The sequence below is a fragment of the Mauremys mutica genome, chromosome 4 (genome assembly GCF_020497125.1).
Source record: "Mauremys mutica isolate MM-2020 ecotype Southern chromosome 4, ASM2049712v1, whole genome shotgun sequence".
NCBI classification, from domain to species: Eukaryota; Metazoa; Chordata; order Testudines; family Geoemydidae; genus Mauremys; species Mauremys mutica.
In genome coordinates this window covers 18,367,138-18,388,647 of record NC_059075.1, presented here as the reverse complement: position 1 = coordinate 18,388,647, position 21,510 = coordinate 18,367,138, and the positions used below count along the sequence as shown (strand labels likewise).

At 40.5% G+C, this 21,510-nt stretch overlaps 1 protein-coding gene across 2 annotated transcripts in view; it reads right to left on the bottom strand.

Moving 5' to 3' along the window:
* Positions 1-21,510, bottom strand: part of AKT1 (AKT serine/threonine kinase 1) — a 104,171-nt gene that overhangs the window by 78,211 nt on the left and 4,450 nt on the right. For both annotated transcript variants that reach the window (XM_045016505.1, XM_045016506.1), the window contains exon 2: positions 18,831-18,995. In XM_045016505.1, the coding sequence (XP_044872440.1) occupies positions 18,831-18,876 (46 nt within the window). In that variant the 5' untranslated portion in view covers positions 18,877-18,995. The remainder of the gene's footprint in view (positions 1-18,830; positions 18,996-21,510) is intronic.

Below are 21,510 nucleotides of genomic sequence, written 5' to 3'. Positions count from 1 at the left end.
CACAGCCGACGTTAAATCACTGCCACGGCAGCGCTTTAACGTGGCTGTGAAGTCGCGGCTCCAGTGCTAGGAGAGAACCACCTCCGCCAGGGGAATAGCTACCAGCGCTGTTCACACTGCCACTTTACAGTGCTGAAACCTGCATAACTCAGAGGGGTGTTTTTTCACACCCCTGACCAAAGAACATTTCAGCGCTGTACGTGGCAGCGTAGACAAGGCCTTACTGTGGCTACTAATAACCTCTTCATCCACAAACCAGATACAACAGTTGGTACCCAGTGTTTATTTGTTACTGACATTAGTACAAAGTGTGCCAGTCCTGAGGATACAAGAAATTCAGTCTCAGCACAAATCTTGCCCAGAATTTCTTCTGAGCAGAGATTTACAAAAATATTAAATATTATACAGAGTTTCACAACAGGAAGTTAAAGTCCATAGGAAACTTATCTAAAGATTCGCTCTCTTGCCAACTTTAGGCTGAATCCCGGAGCTCAGAACTGAAACCCCATATGTGTCCATTGATCCCTTGTTCCTGTTAGCTTTTGTCAAACAGATGCATGTCTCGTGCATATGCAAGTCATTTTATTTCCCAATCACTCTACCCCACCCCCTTCAAGTGTTTTGCACATATTCTGACCTGTCAACAAGTATTCTAATTGAGGAAGAAGGGTTTCTTCACAGCGATTTTATTACAGGGTATAAATGTTTTCTACCACCACTAACTTCTGAAAACAAATGAATATCTTAAACCCAGCAACAGAAGAGAGGATGAAAGGAGAGAGAGGGGCTAGATTACACAGAAGTTATTTTTGTCTACTTGAAGTGATGGGCACAGACAACTAAATATAGGATTTACCAAAGCAGGTGAAAAAGGAAGATGACATGAGCCACATGTTTAAAGGAGGTGCCAATACATGGGCTGCTCCACACCCCAAAAAAGCACACACCTCAATTTGCATGTGCAAGATGGAATTCTACTCTCCAGCTCTTTATAACCTCCTTTGGATAAGTGGCAATATGAGCCTTATGCAGACAGATTTCCTGTCTCTTACCTGTATGTGAAGTGCATATATATACATACATACACCCAAACACAGTCACGGTAAAGGATTGTGTTAAGCTTAGCAGAGTGTGAAACTTTTCCAGTGGCATTAGCTAGAAATTCTTTAGAAAAATACGTTTGCACACACATTTGGGTATAAGCTACTACCTGAATTCAAACATTAGGGAATGTTGTCGTCGTCGTCACTGGTAACAATAAGGATGTAGTGTCTATGTAAATCTGACTACTTATACCAAAGACAATTTTGCTGTTTTATATTTTGCTCAGATTACAGTCTATGCCACTTGAAAAGCCTGTGCGTATAACTACTGAATTATTCTGAATTCCACGTTTGGAGATACAAAATCCATTATTATAACTTTTTCTTTAAATCTACTTTCGGCGTTTAAATTAGTTTGTGAAACGTGCTGCATTGGTAGTACCAGAGTCTGAAGCCTTCTATTTAATCACTGTGACTATGCCTGCAGGGCAAACATGAAAGCTAGCTCATGTACAGACACTTGGGTTCCCAGACTTTGTAGTCAGTGGTCCAAACAACAACATTTAATAAGGAAGTTAATTGCAAGGTTTTATTTACAATACATTCAGACAGTGAGAGACAGAAAGACACAGGAGAATACATACTGCAGTGATCAGCTCTGGGCTTATGCAGGAGCCCCATTCACATCAGCACTCAAACCAACTGCTACATTCTAACCTACTAAAGAATGGTCAGGAGGATCCTACATAGAATCATTCTATCCATCCATCCTGGGTGCTTATATGGCCCCTATTACCATAATATCCAAGTGCCTCACAATCTCTAAGACATTTATCCTCACAATGCCCCTGGGCAGCAAGGCAGTATTTTTCTCCCCATTTTGCAGACAGAGAACTGAGGCACACAAAGACAAAGTCCCTTGCTCAATGTAACACAGGAGGAAATCTGTGGCAGAGCAGGGAATTAAACTTAGGTCTCCTGAATCCCAGGATAGTGCCCTAACCACAAAACCATCCGTTCACCACTTTGTTTCACTCCCTCCTCCTATCAACCAACTGATGGAGACTACCTATTCCCTTTCAGCAATAAGAGTTGGGGAACGTCTGCACACTTTGTGTGTCCCTTTCCTACTCCAGGCAAATTGAAAGGGGTGCAGCACACATGCCACCTGCACTGTGGGTGTGTGCACCTGCCTTTCATAGAACAGCTACTGCCATTTTAACATGAGAGGAGCTTCTCTTACACTCAAGGTTCCGCTTTCAGAAAGTCTGTGTCTCCTAGCTAGGTAAAGGAACTGAGGTCCCTGATCTTCAGCATTAGCCTGCCGCTGGATGAGGAGAATCACACACTAAGCATCTAAAATAAAGGAAATTCCACAGAAGGCAGTAAATTCTACATTTTAAAAATAATCAGTGAAACACACTACAGAGGCAGGCACGCAAAGCATGCATCCGCCAACCACCTTACCTCTCTTTTCCAGGTATTTTGTTTAAAAAATAAATAAATGAATAAATAAAAAACCCCACACCAATCCAGCTTACAAACCGATGAAGCTCCATACACAGATCCTGGCTTCAGATTTCAGGGTAGTGATGGAAGTCTTAGACCCAGCACCAGGTTACTCCATATGTAGTGGACAGCACAAGATAGCCCATCTCCCTCACCACATCTCAACCCCATCCTTGTGTGGTCACCTTTCAGAAAAAGAGCATGGATCAACCTCTAATGTCCGTCCTGTCCTCAGCTACTTCACTGAGCGCCATCAAGAGAACAAGCTGTGATAGGGAGACCTACAGCAGCTGGCAGCGTTACACTGAAGCCTCAGAAATGCCATCAAATGGCAGCAACTTTTGGTCACTATTATCCTGGAACAGTTGCAGAACTAGTGACCTAGAAATAACAAGGGTCCATTATCCTGTTACTAACCACCTAAGCTAGCCTGTCTCCCCGCTGGAGATGGGTCCTCTACATCATAGTCAAGGAAAGGGCGATGCGTCTGTCATTCCAATACCACTGGGTCTTGTGGACAAGTGTTAGCACTTTCCACTATGCCCAAGTGCTGGGCAGGACAGAAATGCTTGGATCAGTTCTGTCTCAGGCACAGGGTGTGACATGTCAGCCAGTGAGCCAAGCACAGCAGCAGATCAGCCTCTGCCTGTACATCGTCATTTTGAGCTCCAGTTTATCCACAGAGACTGAAGGGACAGATAGTTCCCCGACACAGAAATTCCCTACTGGCTATCTCTGGCCATTTTAAGACCACTTTGCACCCTTACTAGAGAACTGGCCCCATGTATTTAAAAGCATGAGGAAACTCTGTCCCAGCGACTGGACACTGTTATACTAAACCAAAAAAAGTAATAATGTCTCTATGCTTGATTACCACCTGAACTTCTTCTCTTAAACATCCTTATTTTCTATTTATCTGAACACAACATACAGAATACTAGTAATGGAAAAAACCTGCTGACAACAGGGGGAATGACTTTTTTTTTCTTGGATGGGACAGAGATCAGCATGGTTTCTGTCACAATGAATACTGGGCAGTATAAGCGCTCATCCAAATGGCTTTGGCCTGGAAATTAAGCCGCCCTTTCTCACACACAGATCAGACTCAGCCCTGCATGAGATTCCCAGCTTTGGAGAGACTTCCCAAACACTTTAGCACTTGTTCTTCCAGCCACAGACAAGAAGTCCAGAGAGACAGCAAAAATCAAAGGAGGTGTGGGGGGAGAAGAGACATGTAACCAAATTTTTTCAAACTCTCGGATAATATTCAGGTCAAATTTGGGGAGGTTTGCTTGGTTTATCAAAGTCTGTTTGGCCACCCTCATTTTATTCCTCTTAGCTCCTGTCTTTGGTTGGAAGGTATAAAAGCCAGCAAGTAGAAATAAAAATTCTGAGTTCTCCCATGCTTTATTTCATGTGAGAAATGGTACAGCATAGTACAGTCAGAGATATGTACAGACACTGAAGTGTGAATGCATGTTTACAACCACACATCCTGTTGTGTCATTCCATTTCTAAAATGGTACACAGAAAGAGAAGTCTCCAGCACCATCAGGTCTTGCCATCATCACACCCAGCCTAGTCAGGCACTAAACAGATCTCTCTGAAACAAATCAGACAGTCCAGCTACAGTCTAGTACGGGGTGGGCAAACTTTTTGGGCCAAGGGCCACATCTGGGTGGGGAAATTGTATGCAGGGCCGGGGCAGGGGGTAGGGGTGTGGGAGGGAGTGGAGGGTGTGGAAGGAGGTGCGGTGTGCAGGAAGGGGCTCAGAGCAAGGGATTGGGGTGCAGGAGCGGTGCGGGGTGTACGAGGGGGCTCAGGGCAGGGGGTTGGGGTGCACAGTGCTGCTGGGGGCTCAGGGCAGGGGGCTGGGGTGCAGGAGGGGTGCGGGGTGTTCGAGGGGGCTCAGGGTGCAGGAGGGGTTCGAGCTCCGGCCCGGTACCGTTTACCTAAAGTGGCTCCGGGGTGGCAGCAGCGCGCACCAGGGCCAGGGCAGGCTCTCTGCCTGCCTGCCCTGTCTCCAGCCCCACGTCACTCCAAGGAGTGCTGCGGCCCCTGGGGGAGGGGAGGCAGAGGGCACTGCGTACGCTGCCCTTGCCGTGCCTCCAGATACCTCCCCCGAAGCTCCCATTGGCCATGGTTCCCCATCCTGGCCATTGGGAGCTGCGGGGGGGTGGTGCCTGGAGGCAAGGGCAACACACGCGAAGCCTTCTGCCTCCCCCCTCGACCCGGGGGCCGCTTCTGAGAGCGGTGCCAGGCCTGCAGCACCCCAGGGGGGCAATCCCGTGGGCCAGATCCAGAGCCCTAAGGCTGGAATATCTCCAATCATCAGGAACAAGAAAAGGAAAAAAAGTGTTAGCAGCAATTGCTAAAGGATGAAAACCAACAATATGACAGGCCCCTAATGCAGAAGAAACAGCATTTTCTAGTCTGAAAAAGTACTTAACAGGTCTGCACCAGGAGGATATTCAAAATCAGACCTGCTTGCTCCAATGGCAAGAATAAGTTTTTCCTGCTTTCTCTCCTCCAAAATGCACAGAGCCCAGAATGGCTACAGAGCGGACAAGCTGGATCACATTCCATCTGTGCTTCATTGACAGAAAATGTTTACTATGGTCCAAATGGAAGGCCAATAATTCTTTTATTAAACCTGCCAGGCTTTTAGAGATCAAATTTAGTTTGCAAGACTGGTGGTTAGGCGAAAAGACCACCTCTTTCTACCTGCAAACTGAAAAACACTGATCTGGAAATGATTGACACAGACAAGCATGGAATCCAGAGAACCTTTTAAAAACACACAATCTGGACTGGAACCTTACTTCATGTTGCACAAAGCTTTTGTCCGAGGCAGGAAATTATGTCACCTAAACATTCTGTCACCAGGACAGTCTAACTTGGACTCAACTTCTGCTCCCAGTTACTCCGTGAAGCCCTGATGAAATCAGTTGGATTGCACCGGTTGTAACCAAGAGCAAAAGATGACCCTGCGTCCTTCAGGAATGTCTGCCACCTCAGTATGCATTTACCTGGATCCTTTCAGCCCTGTGACTTCCACAGAAAATACACACTCTTCCTCAACCTGCTGGAACACGTTATTCTGCCTATCCCAACAACATGAACAACAACATGAGGAACCAACATCATAATTAAAAGGAAGACGGTGTTGTTAAGGAATACCAAACATCTCCTCACAACAACTTAGGCTTTACTCAGGAGTTGAACTTCAGGGAAACAACACAGTTTTCAGGGTCCCAGAAATAAAGCATAAAAGACAAACAGAAAGAAAAATATCTTAATTAAAAGCAAATCATCCAGAGACAGTCAACATATCTGCTCAGATTTAGTTTGCCAACTTAAGAATGTGTCCATACTGCAATAAAAGACACCCCCGCCCCTCACAGTTGTGGCTGGCCAGGTCAGCTGACTCAGGCTCACGGGGGTTGGGCTGCAGGGCTAAAAACTGAAGTGTAGACATTCAGGCTCAGGCTGGAGTCCAGGCTCTGAGACTCACACTCCTCATGGAGTTTCACAGCCCAAATTTCTATACATCCACTTTTAGCTCTGCAGCCCTGAACCCCATGAGCCCAGTCCCTTGACAAGGGCTCTGACACAGAGCAGACCTGAAAACAATGACAGACTTCCAGGGAACAAATCTGCAGGACAAGATCAACGGTGCACTTATATTCAGCCAGCAGTATAATGTGAATGGATGGTTTAGTTTTTGAAATGAATGTTTGCATTGTCCTCTAAAAAATGCCATTCTAGCCTTATGTTTTTAATATTGGAAATTTATAAATTGTGGAAGGAAGTGCTCCAGGAGCCAAAATTTACAAATTCTTACCATAACTTTGGAACAGTAAACTTTTCTAGTATCACAAAGGCCTAGTCTCCAGTGGCTTTTTTCAGAAGAAAACACACACATTTGGTGTCTATTAGTGTGAAGAATACACATATGAAACGCTAATGGATGCACAACCATATACCACATACTGCATATTTCATTTCTTTTACAGTTATCTTTGCCTTTTCTTGCTGCAAGGGATATCTAATGACAGTTGGGAATTGGACCTGTTTTCTGCCTCTCTTTGCCAGTCCAGATCAGTGCTTTTTTCTCCCCAACACCCATACTTTTGTCACCTATTTTAATTTGTAATTAAAATCAGAGTGTATTAAAGTCCAGTTCTTATGAGCAATGTCGGACAGCATACACACAGGATTAAAGGATTCTGACAAGGGAATAATTGTCAATTGCCACCTTTCATGGGATTGTTTTAACCAGAGTAGAAATCCTTAACAGTAACCTTTTAACATGTAAAAGGCACCTTCTAACAATCTAAATGAAAGCCCCAAAGCAATAAAACTCTCAATGTTGTTTCATTATAAAGACAAATCAAACATTTTCAGAGTCAGCACTTTTTTCTCCCATTATCTTAAATTATACAAAAAATCCACCACCACATATTTCAAAAGAAAAACAATAGACACTCTAACTTGATCTAAATGTATATCGCTATCTTTCAGTTTTCACAACCTCTCCTAGCACTTGTGTGTTTGGAGTAATATTGATTAGCCAAAACAAAGCCAAATGGTACATTTAAAAAAAAAACTGACTTTGAAATACTGTTATGAGAACAGGGGCAAGCTATGTAAGCCCTTCAACTCTGTGGATTCTTTGTATTCACGATTATTGTCGCAAACTGAAAGGCTCATATTCCCTACTAAGCAAACATTTACAATTAAATCCATTCTGCACAACACATTTGCATTTTGAGATAGAATAGTCAGTTGTTCAGCTGCTGTGATTTAGATGGATTGGTTCATTATTGCTGCAGTTCGTTTTCAACTACACTGTATAACAAAGGGGTGCCAATGTAGTCTGGAATGGCTTTAAAACTCTAAGTATTTCTTCCATGATGATGTAATTTAACTATTTCCCCCCCCCCCCCCATCTCTCTCTCGCTCTCTCTTTTTTTTTTTTAAATAAATCAAGGTATCAGGACTTCACAGTTAAACTTAACTGAAAACGATGAAAACAAATCTGCTCAGTAGGGTAGGTTCATGCAAGTCAATGGGAAGGTTATTACTGGGGAATAACTGAAAACTGTATTAGTTTCCTACTTCTCACTTAGAAGAAGTTATTAATTATATTATGGGGGGGGCGGGGGGACAACACACCCGTATCATGCAAGCAAAGAGGCTACTTAAACTATATCAAGAGAGCACAGAGAACAAGGAAACAACAATTTTAGAAAAACAAGTTTTAAAAAATTAGAACAACCTCATGGGATAAACAATCAAAATCTCACTGCAAAGTGTTTTTCAGGTTAAGAAACAAACCATTATCCCACTCCCTTAACCCCTGATAGGTGAAGGGCAAAACCAACAAACTGAAATAAGTTAGTTCTCCAATTGAGACCCCTTTTTAAAAAAAACACAATGTTCTCTAAGTAGTCCCAATCTCAAATCTAAGCATGTTTCATAGATGACGGTGAGAAGCCACATGATAATGGGGGTGCAGTCTACCAATATAAACATGGTTCTCATCAACATACAATGGCAAAGCACAACAGCAAAACCAAGAAAATGCTATAAACTGCTTCCTATTACAACTCACTGAGGGCTTATCGACTTGGGAACACAGGAAAATTAATCCAAATTATCTAAAGGTATGAATTTAAAGTGGATTAGTTAAACTGGATTAAACCTAGGTGGAAGTTCTTCTCCAAAATTCAAGTGGCCTTAATTCACTTCTGAATTAGGCCTTAATTTGGTTTATCTTAATTCCCTTCCAAAGTGAATTGAACTAAACCAAATTAAGGCCACTTTAATTCAGAATAAGTGGGTCTAGGCTGAGATTTAACATGGTTTAACTGATCCACTTTAAAAATTAATTTGGATTAAATTTTCCTGAGTAGACAAGCCTTAAGTATAGCATACTGTAACCCTAAAATTACTTCCCTTCACCCAGAGCATGCAACATTGTCATATGCTAATTAGTACCATAAGTCTTAGCCTTTGCCCCCAAAACTTTGAAATTAGGGGCTTGGTCTATGCACCAACCTGCACCGAAATAACAAAAAGTACAAATGAAAACTGATCTAGTTCCTAGTATTATGGCACAAGTATTTTTATTCTAAAATAACTGTCCACACATAGGCTTGCATGAAAACAACTAAACCAGTTTAGTTAAATCAGAAGGTTTGAATGCAGATCAGGCCTGGGATTAAGTAGTAAATGTCTTCAGATGAGGATCACTCCCTTCACTTGGTTTCACCAGAACCTAATTTTTACTTAAAGCTGATTTTTTAAAAATTGTATTGTAACTGTGATCTGGAAAGTAACACTTGAATTTAGATAATTAATACAAATAATTGTATTAGATTAGCACCTACAGATCAAGTTCCTACATGTATGAACACATAGAATGAAGCAGTCCCTGCCCTGAAGAGCTTATAGTCTAAAACTCAACATACAAAGGAAGAAGCAGTATTGCCATTATAGCGATGGGGAAACTGCAGCATAGGGAGATTAAGGCCTGACTCACACATAGTGTTTACGGCGATGTAACCATTTTGCTTAGGGGTACAATTTTCATCAAAATTGTTATAGAACAGCTCCTAGTGTGAACATTTATACTGGTATAAAAATGCTTTATACCAACAAATCTTATTCTCCTAAATTTCGGGGAATCAACTATACCAAAATAAGCTCCTTTATACTGTTATAACTGCGCTTGTACGACCAGAGTGGTTCTGTTTTAATTGGTGTAACCTCTGTTTAGACAAGGCCTAAATGGCTTCCTCAAGGTCACACAGGAAGTCTGTGGCAGAACCAGGAATTGGCCTCAGATATCCTGAGTCCCAATTCAGTGCTTTAACCACAACATGATCCACTACATATGATTAAATAATAAGCAGGGCCTAATTTTGTAGGCGTTCTTGTTAAGTTATCTGGTCAAATTTAGTTGGAAGCTTGCAGTAATGAAGAGTGTAAACTCAGCTTGCAAATGATTTGTTTGTGTTAAAAATTGTTATATGCAAAGCAATACCATTTACTCATATCAATGGAGGCCTAATTTTGTTGGCAGTCTTACTGGATAATCTGAGGAAGATAAAAATCAATTCTGACAGAGTTCCTTATTGATTCTGTGTGTACTAGAACTATGATCTGAAAATAGTAGTACACTAATTTATTAAAGGAGGTTGAACCGTTGTGTTTTTTTAGGCATTTTTTAATTAAATATCTAGATGTAATTTATCTGATAAAAAAAGTAGTTTGAACATAATACCAAAATAGAAAACTCTATAGCCCTGTAAATTTCTTACAGTATATGCTAAAGTTATTCTTTCAAACTGCTAGCTTTTTAGAAACTTAATCATGTTTGTCTCCAGACCCCTCCATGGGAATGATCCCAGTTAATGGATCATTATTAAACAAGCATTAAAAAATCATAAATCATTCTCCCTAAACCATGAGACTTAAAAGCTAATACAATTTCAGATCTTTTTTCTTTGCCTTTTGGTTTTCAAGCCTTTGCAGTACACTTAGGTCATGTTTTCATTTACAACCATGAGGGTTACAAACTTTCAATTAAAAAAAAAAAAGTACGCTGAAATTCTCAATCACTTGACAATTCCTAGAGCTGGGACTTAAAAAAATACCAAATATCACAAGACTTGTGATGAAATCATGGAAGCTGGCAACAACACAGTAAGCAGCCGTGACTCCCACAACACCTACATTCTACTGGTACCATACACCTCACGAGGGAGCATCTTTTTGTACTTATGAGCTACAGCTTTTCTGGCAACTGTGGAACTCACTCCCAAGACAGATCATATTGCCTATCAAGCTCGGGACCATCAGAAGAAAGGCAAAACCCTGGCTTACATGTCCCTCTATGATCCCCACCAAAATCACAGATTAATAAAAAACAAACAGCATCCTACACAATGGAGAGGAAGAGAGATCCCCTTGTGTTCACTTTAATAAACTTTCAAGCCACTCAGACACTGCACTTTTATGGTCTCAGTAAAATAACTTAGATCCTGGACCTACAATGCATTCCCTCCACCCCTCCCAAGCCCTATTTATTTCCCAGAGTCTGCCCACACACAGGCCACTGCATGATCAGGGCCTTAGATGGGTACTTCAAAATACTCCCTCCAAACTCACCCAAAAATTAAAAAGAGTGGACAATTCTAGCCTCCTCCCCCCAACCCTCAATTTATAACTTCTGTGTACCTCTGCTATAATCAGAGATGATCAAGTCTTTGTTGAATAAACTGATGATTCTAACAATTCTTTTTGGACCAATTGTCTTTTTTCATTACTGACCCAGTTTAGTGGTGGGAGCATAATCCATGAATTCTATTACTTTTTCCAACTAAAAACATTCTAAAAATTAGTTCTTGTTATTCCACACACACACACAAACATACTTAGTTGTCATGTATATTTCCCACAAATACAGACTATATCACACCTAATATGGTGCTATTGTTTCTCCATTCTTTTCTTCCTCTTTCCTTGTATGGTTTCCTGGTTTTTGTTCCTTTTTTAAGACACACATTGCACCTGTAGTATGATGCATGCAATACCACTGGGGTGAGAGGAAGGGGAATCTATTTTTAAATCTATTTTTAAAATTAATTAAATCTTATTAAAAATTCTCTTAATAAATATTTCTGATATGTTTAGCCTGCATCACAAAAGAAAAAAGTGGTTTAGCAATACATTTTCCCAACAGGCCACAGAGTTATTACTGGAAAATGATTCCAAAAAAGTATCTCTGCATGAAAGGTTAGCATATTAAAGTAGTAACATTTGTTTCTTGAATGAAGCTATGTCCATCAACTGCCCTAGTCCTCTTTAAAGAGTTTTCCATAAAGAGAACTTTGTGGATTAAACAAATAATATCGCATGGCAGCTACATTCTGCCACAGATGTATGGTTCTTTTCTCTACATTCTCTTTATCCTGCTTTCAGACCACCCCCACTCAGTACTCTCTTTCTTGCTAAACCCAGACTTGATAATCTTATATTACAGATAAGTGGAAAAAAACATAAGTCAATTATTTACTCATTCTCCCGATTTATTTTTTTCTTTAAAATATGTGTATGTACCTAGGGCTCATGACAATTAAAAAAAAAAAGATACAAGTTAGAACTAAAAATATTGTTGGCAGGGACTATGCAACCTGCCCTACAAAGCATTACCAGCTCACCTTAATTCTGCCTTGAAATACTCCAATCCCTCTTGCTGAAACGCAAGCACGGTGGTCTTTAAGTGATGTGATCTGATACGTATTAAGAATAAGACTGAAACTTAATTCATTTAGTTTGACAGATAGTTAGCAAAATATGAACTATGTTTCCAGAGGTGTAGTGAGAGGGCATTAATCTAACGCACCACATAGTAACATAAGATATCAAGGTGTCAGCATCTGATCTCTTCTTTGTATCATTTGATCAGAAAGTCTATATAGCAGGGGTTCTCAAACTGGGGGTCGGGAGTCGGGACCCCTCAGTGGGTCACGAGGTTACCTGAGGGGTCGCGAGCTATCAGCCTCCACCCCAAACCCTGCTTTGCCTCCAGCAATTATAATGGTGTTAAATATATTAAGAAGTGTTTTTAATTTATTTGGGGGGGGGGGGTGTCACACTCAGAGGCTTGCTATGTGAAAGGGGTCACCAGTACAAAAGTTTGACAACCACTGCTATATAGTATCATGCTTACACAAGGGTTCCATGGCAAGTCATTTATAAACATAGTGAAAAGTATCTGGCCCAATGTAAATCTTGAATATTTGGGAGCAGGGTGGGGAGTGAGACATTTTCATTTCTTCAAAATTCAAAAGAGAAGCATTCACTTATTTTTAATTAAAAACTTATTCCCAAGAAACTAAAAGTTTTGACCAAAATAAAAACTTTTCATAACAAAATCTGTTTTGGTCAGAAAGATATCTGCCATTGAAAATAAGTTTTGTTGGAATGCTTTTGACTAGCTCTACTCCTATGGTAGCCTGTGCATGCCCTTCCTTCCTCCAAGCAACGTTTAATCTCCCTTCAGTCAGCCTTTTTGACTGTTCAGTGCTGATGCCACCTATGTTGCACTGGCTAACCGTGTGCATGTGTGTCCTTTGCCATCCAAAACAGACATCTCCGGTGCTTTGCAGTCATTCCTGCTTCTTACAATCTCTCCACAAATAATTCCATCAATTGAGATTTACTTTTTTAAATAGTCTAGTGACTAGCCATTATCACCTCATATTTCTCCAGATGTTTTGTGATCTCATCCTTTCTTAATGTCTCTAGCATCTTGCCTACCACCAACATTTGATTTATTGGTCTATAATTTCGTGGTTCCTCCCTACTCCCAGAGCAGGACAAGAAAGAAACAGAAACTGAGAGCTATAGCACAGAACCATTGCCCCTTGTGCTGAAAAAGTGACCAACATGCAAAGTCGAAGACTAACATGTTTACCAAAGGTTCTTTTTAACCCCAAACCTCAATAACAACAGATTTCCCTATAAGCTACAAACCTTCAGCTATATATTTGTTATTCTCTTTAAAACAAAGGAAACAGCACCTCCTTTCCCTTCATTATGAAACACACACACACACGCTTCATTTCTTGTTCAACCCCTAGCTTATTCCTTTCCTTTCCTTACCACCCTGGTTTCTCCTCTGAAGTATCTTTATACGTTACAACTGGCATCTCCAGATGTGTTTTAAGGTATTTTGTATCAGGTGCCACAGCCACTCCTTTGAAACACCATGAAAGTCAGCAGATCCTTAAGCTAATCTGAACCTTGAAGGTTCTGGCTGCACAGGGAAAAGTCCAAAATTACATTGCAGGAAGAGATGAAAAACCCCTCAAAAATTGAAGGGCCAAGCAGGGGGCAAGATGATGATAGAATAGAAAAGCAGTAAGAGTTGAAGGGGAGCAGTAACACTATGTCCCTGGGATTTCCAAACAAGCTAATTGGTGGAAACATTGTCATGTGACCCTGGTTCAATTGATACTAATAGGTGAACAGTTAAAAATATTGACTGGCTCTCAGGGTAACAATGCTAAAGTATTTTAGGCCATGTTACTCTGCCTCAGCGAACATAGTGTGCATCAATCCAATGGTTTAATTGTGCATATCCTGCAGTCACCTTGTGCTGTGATTACAACAGACCTCACAAGATAATCAGGTTGGCAACAGGTCAATGCCTGGCTTGGAGATGTCTAAAGAACACTGGTTATTCAACGGGGGGTAACTGTCCCTCCATGTCAAGGCAGAATCAAGTCTCCAGTGTGTCAGTGGAAGGCATCTTGCTACTGGAAGCACTATCTTGCAGATGAGACAAGAAGCCATTTGTCGTTCAAGATCTGGTAATATCTGTCTGTTGGTCAGCCAGATACACAATAGGGCAGGGGTAGGCAACCTATGGCACGCGTGCCGAAGGCGGCACGCGAGCTGATTTTCAGTGGCACTCAGGTCCGGGGGCCTCTGCATTTTAATTTAATTTTAAATGAAGCTTCTTAAACATTTTAAAAACCTTATTTGCTTTACATACAACAATAGTTTAGGTATATATTATAGACATAGATAGAGACCTTCTAAAAACGTTAAAATGTATTACTGGCATGCGAAACCTTAAATCAGAGTGAATAAATGAAGACTCCGCACACCACTTCTGAAAGGTTGCCGACCCCTGCAATAGGATAATTTCAGTCTACATGCCTAAAATCCTTCTGCCATTTCTCCTGGATAAGGTGTTCTACACTTGCTGGCTTAACTGCTGTGCAGTGCTTGTGTTCACTGTTTAAAAATACCACCACTACATTTGGTACCTATTGGTGGACAAAATCCCTGTGTAAATTTGTAACTGCTTTGGGATTCCCATGAGGAGTCTTATCTCCTTGTTTAGCCCTGACAAAATTCTCATCTATATACACTATATATAAAACAGACAATCCCTTCCCCAAAGAGTTTAGAATGTAAATAAGAGAGACAGAAGATAGGACACACTAAGAAAGGCAGATATAGGGATGGAGAGTTGATATTCAGAGGACCCACTAGTGTGGACAGATGAATGAACATGGGAAAAGGAAATCATTAGGACCTTGAGACTGGTATTTACTTCAGTCTAGAAGAAATTCCACATAAAAAGGGCACCCATCCAAATCTCTGGGTATCACTGACATACATTTAGAAACACAGTAACATTGAGTTCCAACAACCAAAAGCATTCAGAGTAGATGATTTTCTCCTCCCTCCCACATATTATTTAATCACTGGTCATGGGACATACAGATTAATTCCCCCCTTATGCCTTGCCACAAGACAAAATCCTAGCCTCCAATGTCTCGTCCCTCTACCAAGGTAACATTGTGTACTGTATGTGCACACACATACACACCCCTAAACATGACAAAGTCTAAGTTTCTCCACATGTACATTAAGAGATCCTACAAAGAGAGGTCAGGGTTTCTAACTATTGTTTTCATATGCACAGCTGATGAGCAAGCACTTGTTCCATCCTGATTAGGGTTACAGAGCTATGCGCTGCCAATTGAAGAAAAAGAACAAAACAAAAAAAACACTTCATTCATGAATTCTTTACATCTGATTTGCTGAGACTAGTAGTGTCATGGAGATAGATGCCACTGGCCTCGCCACAAATAAACATCTGAACTACTTGGAAGCGGCACTTCCTTTAAGTGACTGACTCATGGGACTGCCAGGAACTATCAGACATGCACAGAAAAATATGTTGAATTTCATTTCTCCATTTATATTTTTGACTTTGAAACAAACAAACTAAAAAGGCAAGAAAGCTACCCAAGAAAGTCACGCTATTTCTATTTCTACCAGGTCAAAAACACCTGCTCTAGATAATAATGGCATACAGCGCACCTGCCATCCAGAAGAGCTCCAAAGCCCTTTACAAACTGATTTACACATACACAAATCACTGCAACCACCGAAACGCAGCCACCGCTGGGGTGAAGTGTAGCAACTGTTTAACTGCACACAGCCATGCTGTTCTACTGTTCAGGACAGGAACTAAAAGATACCTTATCCAACTGAAACTGTGAAGGGAATTTAAGGTAGACAGAACATTATTACCCAAACTGGCATTTGGCCAGTCGCTGGGGTTAACACTGATTACACTTGTGAAAAGAACCATGGATTCTTTAAAGACCGCAAGCAGTCAGGATCTTGGTTTTATTTGTTACCCAAATGACAAACTGTATACGTTTACTATATCTGTAATCCTCCCTTTGTAGTCCCTCCCTACAGTAATTACTGTTTATGTCTTCTTTCACAAGATCACAGTACCAGGCATCAGTTTTGGAAACATCCTCTGACTGGGCATTTAGCCTTGCAGAACTAGCAAATTAATCTGCTCTTTTTCAAGTGCAGATCTATAACAAAGCATTGTAGATGTGAAGTCACTTAAAAAACAAAAAAAACCCCACACTCATGGACCAGCATCTCTCCCTCCATGCAAGTGCATCAATTTTCAAGACGGATCTCATCACTGCTGCCAATGAAACTCAGAATATAGTGGAGCTTAGCACATGTGGTCTCCTGGCAAGCAAAGAAGGGGCTACTGCATTGCTTTCTGAAATCTCCCATCAGCAGATTAGTGAAGTAACATTACCAGTTGTGTTTCACCACTGAAGTGGAAAGAAATAGGTGCCAGAGTATTCATCGGGACGGGAAAGGAAGAGGGGAAAAGCTGGGGGGGAACCAGGATAAATAAATGGGGTAAACTTAGATGCAAAACATCAAGATGAATATGCAAACTCCAAGCACAAAATATGAATCTCAAATACACAGCATGCACTACTATTTACCCCCACCTAAAAAAAAAAGTTACAACGCACATGCTCAGCAGGTGGTCTTGTCACATTAAATTACAGATTATAATCTCTGATGCCTGGAAGGCAATAAAGTGTCTCTAAAGGCATCTAGAAGTCAATTAAAGAATCTAGAACTAAGACACCCCCCAGCTATACTGCAAAGTACGAAGAACCAGTACTTGTGTTCAGCTTATCTTTTTATCGTAGGAAGCACAGAAATTTCAATTTTCAAAACTGAGGGTCATTGTCATCTTGAAATCTAGTCAGACTTTAAAAAAAAAAAAAAAGAGATAAAAATAGTTTTGGATACTACATCTGCCCTTGAATCCTCCTTGAACAATGTCTGTGGATTTACAACCATGCTTTCTTATTTAAAAAATGTTTCTCTCTCTCCCACCATTCTTGTGAGAAAGACCCATGCAAACCGAGGAAGACTGAGTACAATAAAACTGCATAGACAAAGTCAATGTGCATGCGCACACAAAATACACATTTCCCTTCAACCTCTTTCAGTTATAGTCATGTTAGCTGTTATCTGTAACTAGGTAAAATATATATATATATTCAGGCAGAAATGTGATTTAAGTCCACAGTGTCCCTTTAACTGAAAGAGTTTCTAGGATCCTAAACTGGAAAATGAAATGTAAATAATTTTTTCCTTGGCTTGTTTTACCCAATCAAAATGTTTCTCTCAAATATATTTACTGCAAAAGGTAGTTTAGGTTCTTCAGAACTATCCAGTGACACGAATTAAGATGTTATACATTTCACTAAGCTCTAGAGAGGGGACATTTATGTGCATAAATGCTGTCTGAAATAAAACTGAATAGAAAATTACAGTGCTTTCATATGGCCATGTCAAATTCTCCTGACCAATCATCAGATGAGAATGGAAAACTAAAGGATATAACAGACTATAGAAAAAAATAATTTCCCATTTATTTTAATAACATGGATTTTATCAATTTTATTCTTGCAAAAGAATCCTTAACCTTTATCAAGGTTATGATAAGGAATGCCATCTTCTTCCCCCCAAAATTATTCTGTACCTTTGCACCTTCAGGTTACATTACTTTGTTGTTGCAAACTTTCCAGAAAAATCCTGAGTCTGCAGAAGCAGCAAGCTGGAGGATACAAAATCTGTTGTTGTCTACAACAAATTATGAGATTATAAAGAGTGCCTAATGTCTCCTTTCCAGGAAGCAACAGTACAGTACAAAAAAACAGGTAAGCCAAATACCTGATAGCATAACAACACTGTTCCTATGGAAAAAAGCATACAGTAAAATTTCACTTACTCTTAGCAAGACCTTGAGGGACTGGGGGAATACCTAGTAATGCAACAGGATAGAGGAACATACAATTACTGTGTCAGTTATATTTCAGCTCTCTCTGCCCCACCTCTCATACAGAAGGACTTTATTAAAGTTTTATTTTACCAGTGTTAAAACAGATGTACATGTGTGCAAAATTAATGCTACTGCTTACCTCTTGGGTACAATGAGTGGTAGGGTTTAAAAAACAACCACCAAAGAGTGCATTCACTAGTAAATCTACTGTGGGATCATAGCACAGCTAATAATCATTGTATCCCTTGCTGTCCAAATGAAGATTCACCTTGAGACAATTATATTTTCTGGGGACACATGCTCACAGATAGAACAGCTATAGATAAGTTATCTACATTTAAAATGATACCACAGAGTAGTGGCTCTCAAACTTTTTTTACTGGTGACCCCTTTCATATAGCAAGCCTCTGAGTGTGACCCCTCCCCCTTATAAATTAAAAAATACTTTTTAATATCTTTAACACCATTAAACCACAAGTTGAGGACTTCAATAACTCAGACCTAGGTCAGGGGTTTGTTACAGGAATGGGTGGGTGAGATTCTGTGGACTGTGTTGTGCAGGAGGTCAGACTAGAAGATCATAACGGTCCCTTCTGACCTTAAAGTCTACGAGTCTATTATAAATGCTGGAGGCAAAGCAGGGCTTGTGGTGGAGGTTGACAGCTTGTGACGCCCCCATGTAATAACCACATGACCCCGAGTTTGAGAACCCCTGCCATAGAGACAAAATAAATTGCCCCACCTTTGTAATAGTCCAACTTTCAACTCTCTATTTTAAGGAACCTCTTTTTTTTCCTATTAACATAATTTTCAAACCAAATAGTGGAGATACTGAGTTTTCTGAGAAAAACATAATACACACATTTCACAGAGTCTTACATGCCTCGTGGAAAGTCATACATCTTTCCTATGGATATTTACCATTAGGAAGGATCGGATTTGAAGAGAGAAAAACAAGGAAGAGCTATTTAAAGGTATGCTGTTAAAGATGAGACCAAGCCAATTTGTTGGTTGACCCAAACGGACAGTGTTCCTTTAAATGGGAAGGAAAAGACACTTACCTCGCTTGTGAAGCCATCCTTCCTTCACTATTGCTACTTCATTCATAATGCCAGGAATGTCTCTTGAAAAAAGAGTTTCTGCTGAAAGATCCCCCCACTGTTATGTCTAGATTCCAGCAGAACGGGCCACGGAAAGGGCTTCTTTCCTCTCTCTTTCAGCTATTTCTAGAAATATTAAAAAAAAAATGTTTTGCAGCATTTCACATATGTGCAGTAAGGAACACAACAGAAGGTAGTTTATATACCGGTAGCTGTTTTGATTACAAAGTCTAAATGAGGGATTTGTTCTTCAGACGTATTTTTATTTGGGGGAAGAATGGGGTTGCAAAGTGAATGTTTGAAGAAGTTCTGCCTATTCACTCAACAGATACAGCAATGTCAGAACCCTACATTAGACATGGACTGCAAGACTTAATCCAGGTCTCTTCCATCTCCCCACCAATGAAAACTACCCCCCAACAGTAATTTTATCCAATCTAGTTTTAATATCCCTCAGCAGGGAAGCTTCCACCACTTCCTTTGGGAGACTTCTATAGCCTAATGCATCTCAGTGTCAGGAAGATTTTCCTAATATTCCACTTCAGTTTTCCCCCTTAAATTCATCCCATTACTCCCAGACCTATCCCCTTGACCTCGCTAAGCAATTCAACTCCCCTCTTAAATGAGCATACAGTAAAATGAAGTAACTTTCTTGAGTAAGAAATAGTGAACTCACTATCTTGAGTAAAATACTTTAACTTTCTCTTGTCATAAATCAGCCCTACATCCCTTGCTCTTATTGCTTGAGGCCTCTGCTTATGCAGCCCCAAACTGTGTTCCTTGGTCTTCCCTGTTATTATATTTCTGTTTGCTCTCCACTATCACCAGGAGGTCTGTTTTCCAGGTTTCACTCCCTCACTGAAAATCCTTTCTTTCCAGAACTATAACCTTGTATTATCTTCCAAACTGAATCTGATTTTGTTAGTTATTTTCTGCCCACCTTGCCAATTTCAGATTCCTTTTTATAAATTTCTCTGTCCTCAGAGGTATCGGCAACTTTACCTAGTTCGGTATAACAGGGGAGTAGTATCATTCAAATGTAGTTTATGCCAAATTCCAGATAATGGTGAAGATAGTAAAACAAGCCCCTCCTGCCCTCCGCCCACTATACACACCTCCCTCTGCCACTCAACTCAGTACACTGGCACTTATCGCTGCATCACTCTTCTTCTGAAGGGACCACACCTTTATGCCTATTCAGTCCATGACATCTCTACTTGGACTGGCAACAAACATACCAGTCATGATGGGGATAGCGGTCCATTAAGAATTGGACTAAGGTCAACTAATTTCATGTTATCCACTGAGAGGATCACTGATGGTAACAACCTCTGGTCATTATGAACCTGAACTAGGACTGAAGATCTGATAGAGATGGGAGGTACCCTGAGCCAGCCAGAGCTTCTGTCTAATAAAGTTAAATCTGAGTTATATCAATCAGTTATATCAATCACTGTAAATATAACTGTGCAATTTTGAGTGGGATGAGTTGTGAGAGAAATGAGGTCAGATCCCTATTTGTATTTCTATGAACTTTCACCAGTTATCAGAGTTCTAAATCTTTAGAAGTTACACCCTGTATTTCTCAAATAAATAAATAATTCACTGTTTTTCCGAGTTAGTAATCTGCCATTTCTCACTTCTTCTATTTATCAACTCTAAGAAACAAGCCTGAGATTTGCCTAGGGGAGGGAAAATACAAAAATCTGGTACTGGAACATGGACATGTAGGAATTTCTTAACGTCACAGACAAGTATAGGAGAATTATATGTTATAAAACGGAGATGAGTTTCACCAAGAAGTTATCTTAGGACAAGTACCTTTTGACATGTAGTTAAGATAAGACTGGACAAACATTATGGGCTGTTATTCCGGCACACCTACTGACATCAATGGGAGAACAGACCTCATTTAAAGCCTTCTCTCAAATATTGAGCTATCTGCAAAGTGTTGAATAAAAACCCTATGATTATCACAGCTAAAGTCTGAAAATGGAATTGCTGTGTGAAAGGTAACACACATTACTTATTGGTATAACACTATGCCACAACAGGTCGGGGTACTGTACATCATACCCACACACTGAATTTAAAACAATGGAAATAAGCAGCCAACCCCTTTTCCAGAGTCACTTGGTGAAAGAGAAAGTTGAAAGCAAAATAACTAATTAGTAGGGAGGCTAATCCCCTGATTAGAAGAAATAAAAGACAATGACAAAAAGGTTGCTGGAGTCTCAGGCTAGGTTACTCCACATCCATCTGGATTCACAAGCCTACCTATTTGCATAGCACCACCTTATTTATTATGGGCTTGATTGTCTATTTGCCCAGGGTAAGTAGCAGCATCTTACTCTGCTACCCCTGAAATAGCCCAGAAGAGAGATCATGATTTGGGAGTCATTCTGCCTCCTGTTCCAGGGAGGGAGGGGCAGCATGAACTTAGTACAAGTGGCAGTGGGGGAGGTTTAAGTTGGATATTAGGAAAAACTTTTTCACTAGGAGGGTGGTGAAGCACTGGAATGGGTTACCTAGGGAGGTGGTGGAATCTCCTTCCTTGGAGGTTTTTATGGTCAGGCTTGACAAAGCCCTGGCTGGGATGATTTAGTTGGGGATTGGTCCTGCTTTGAGCAGGGGGTTGGAC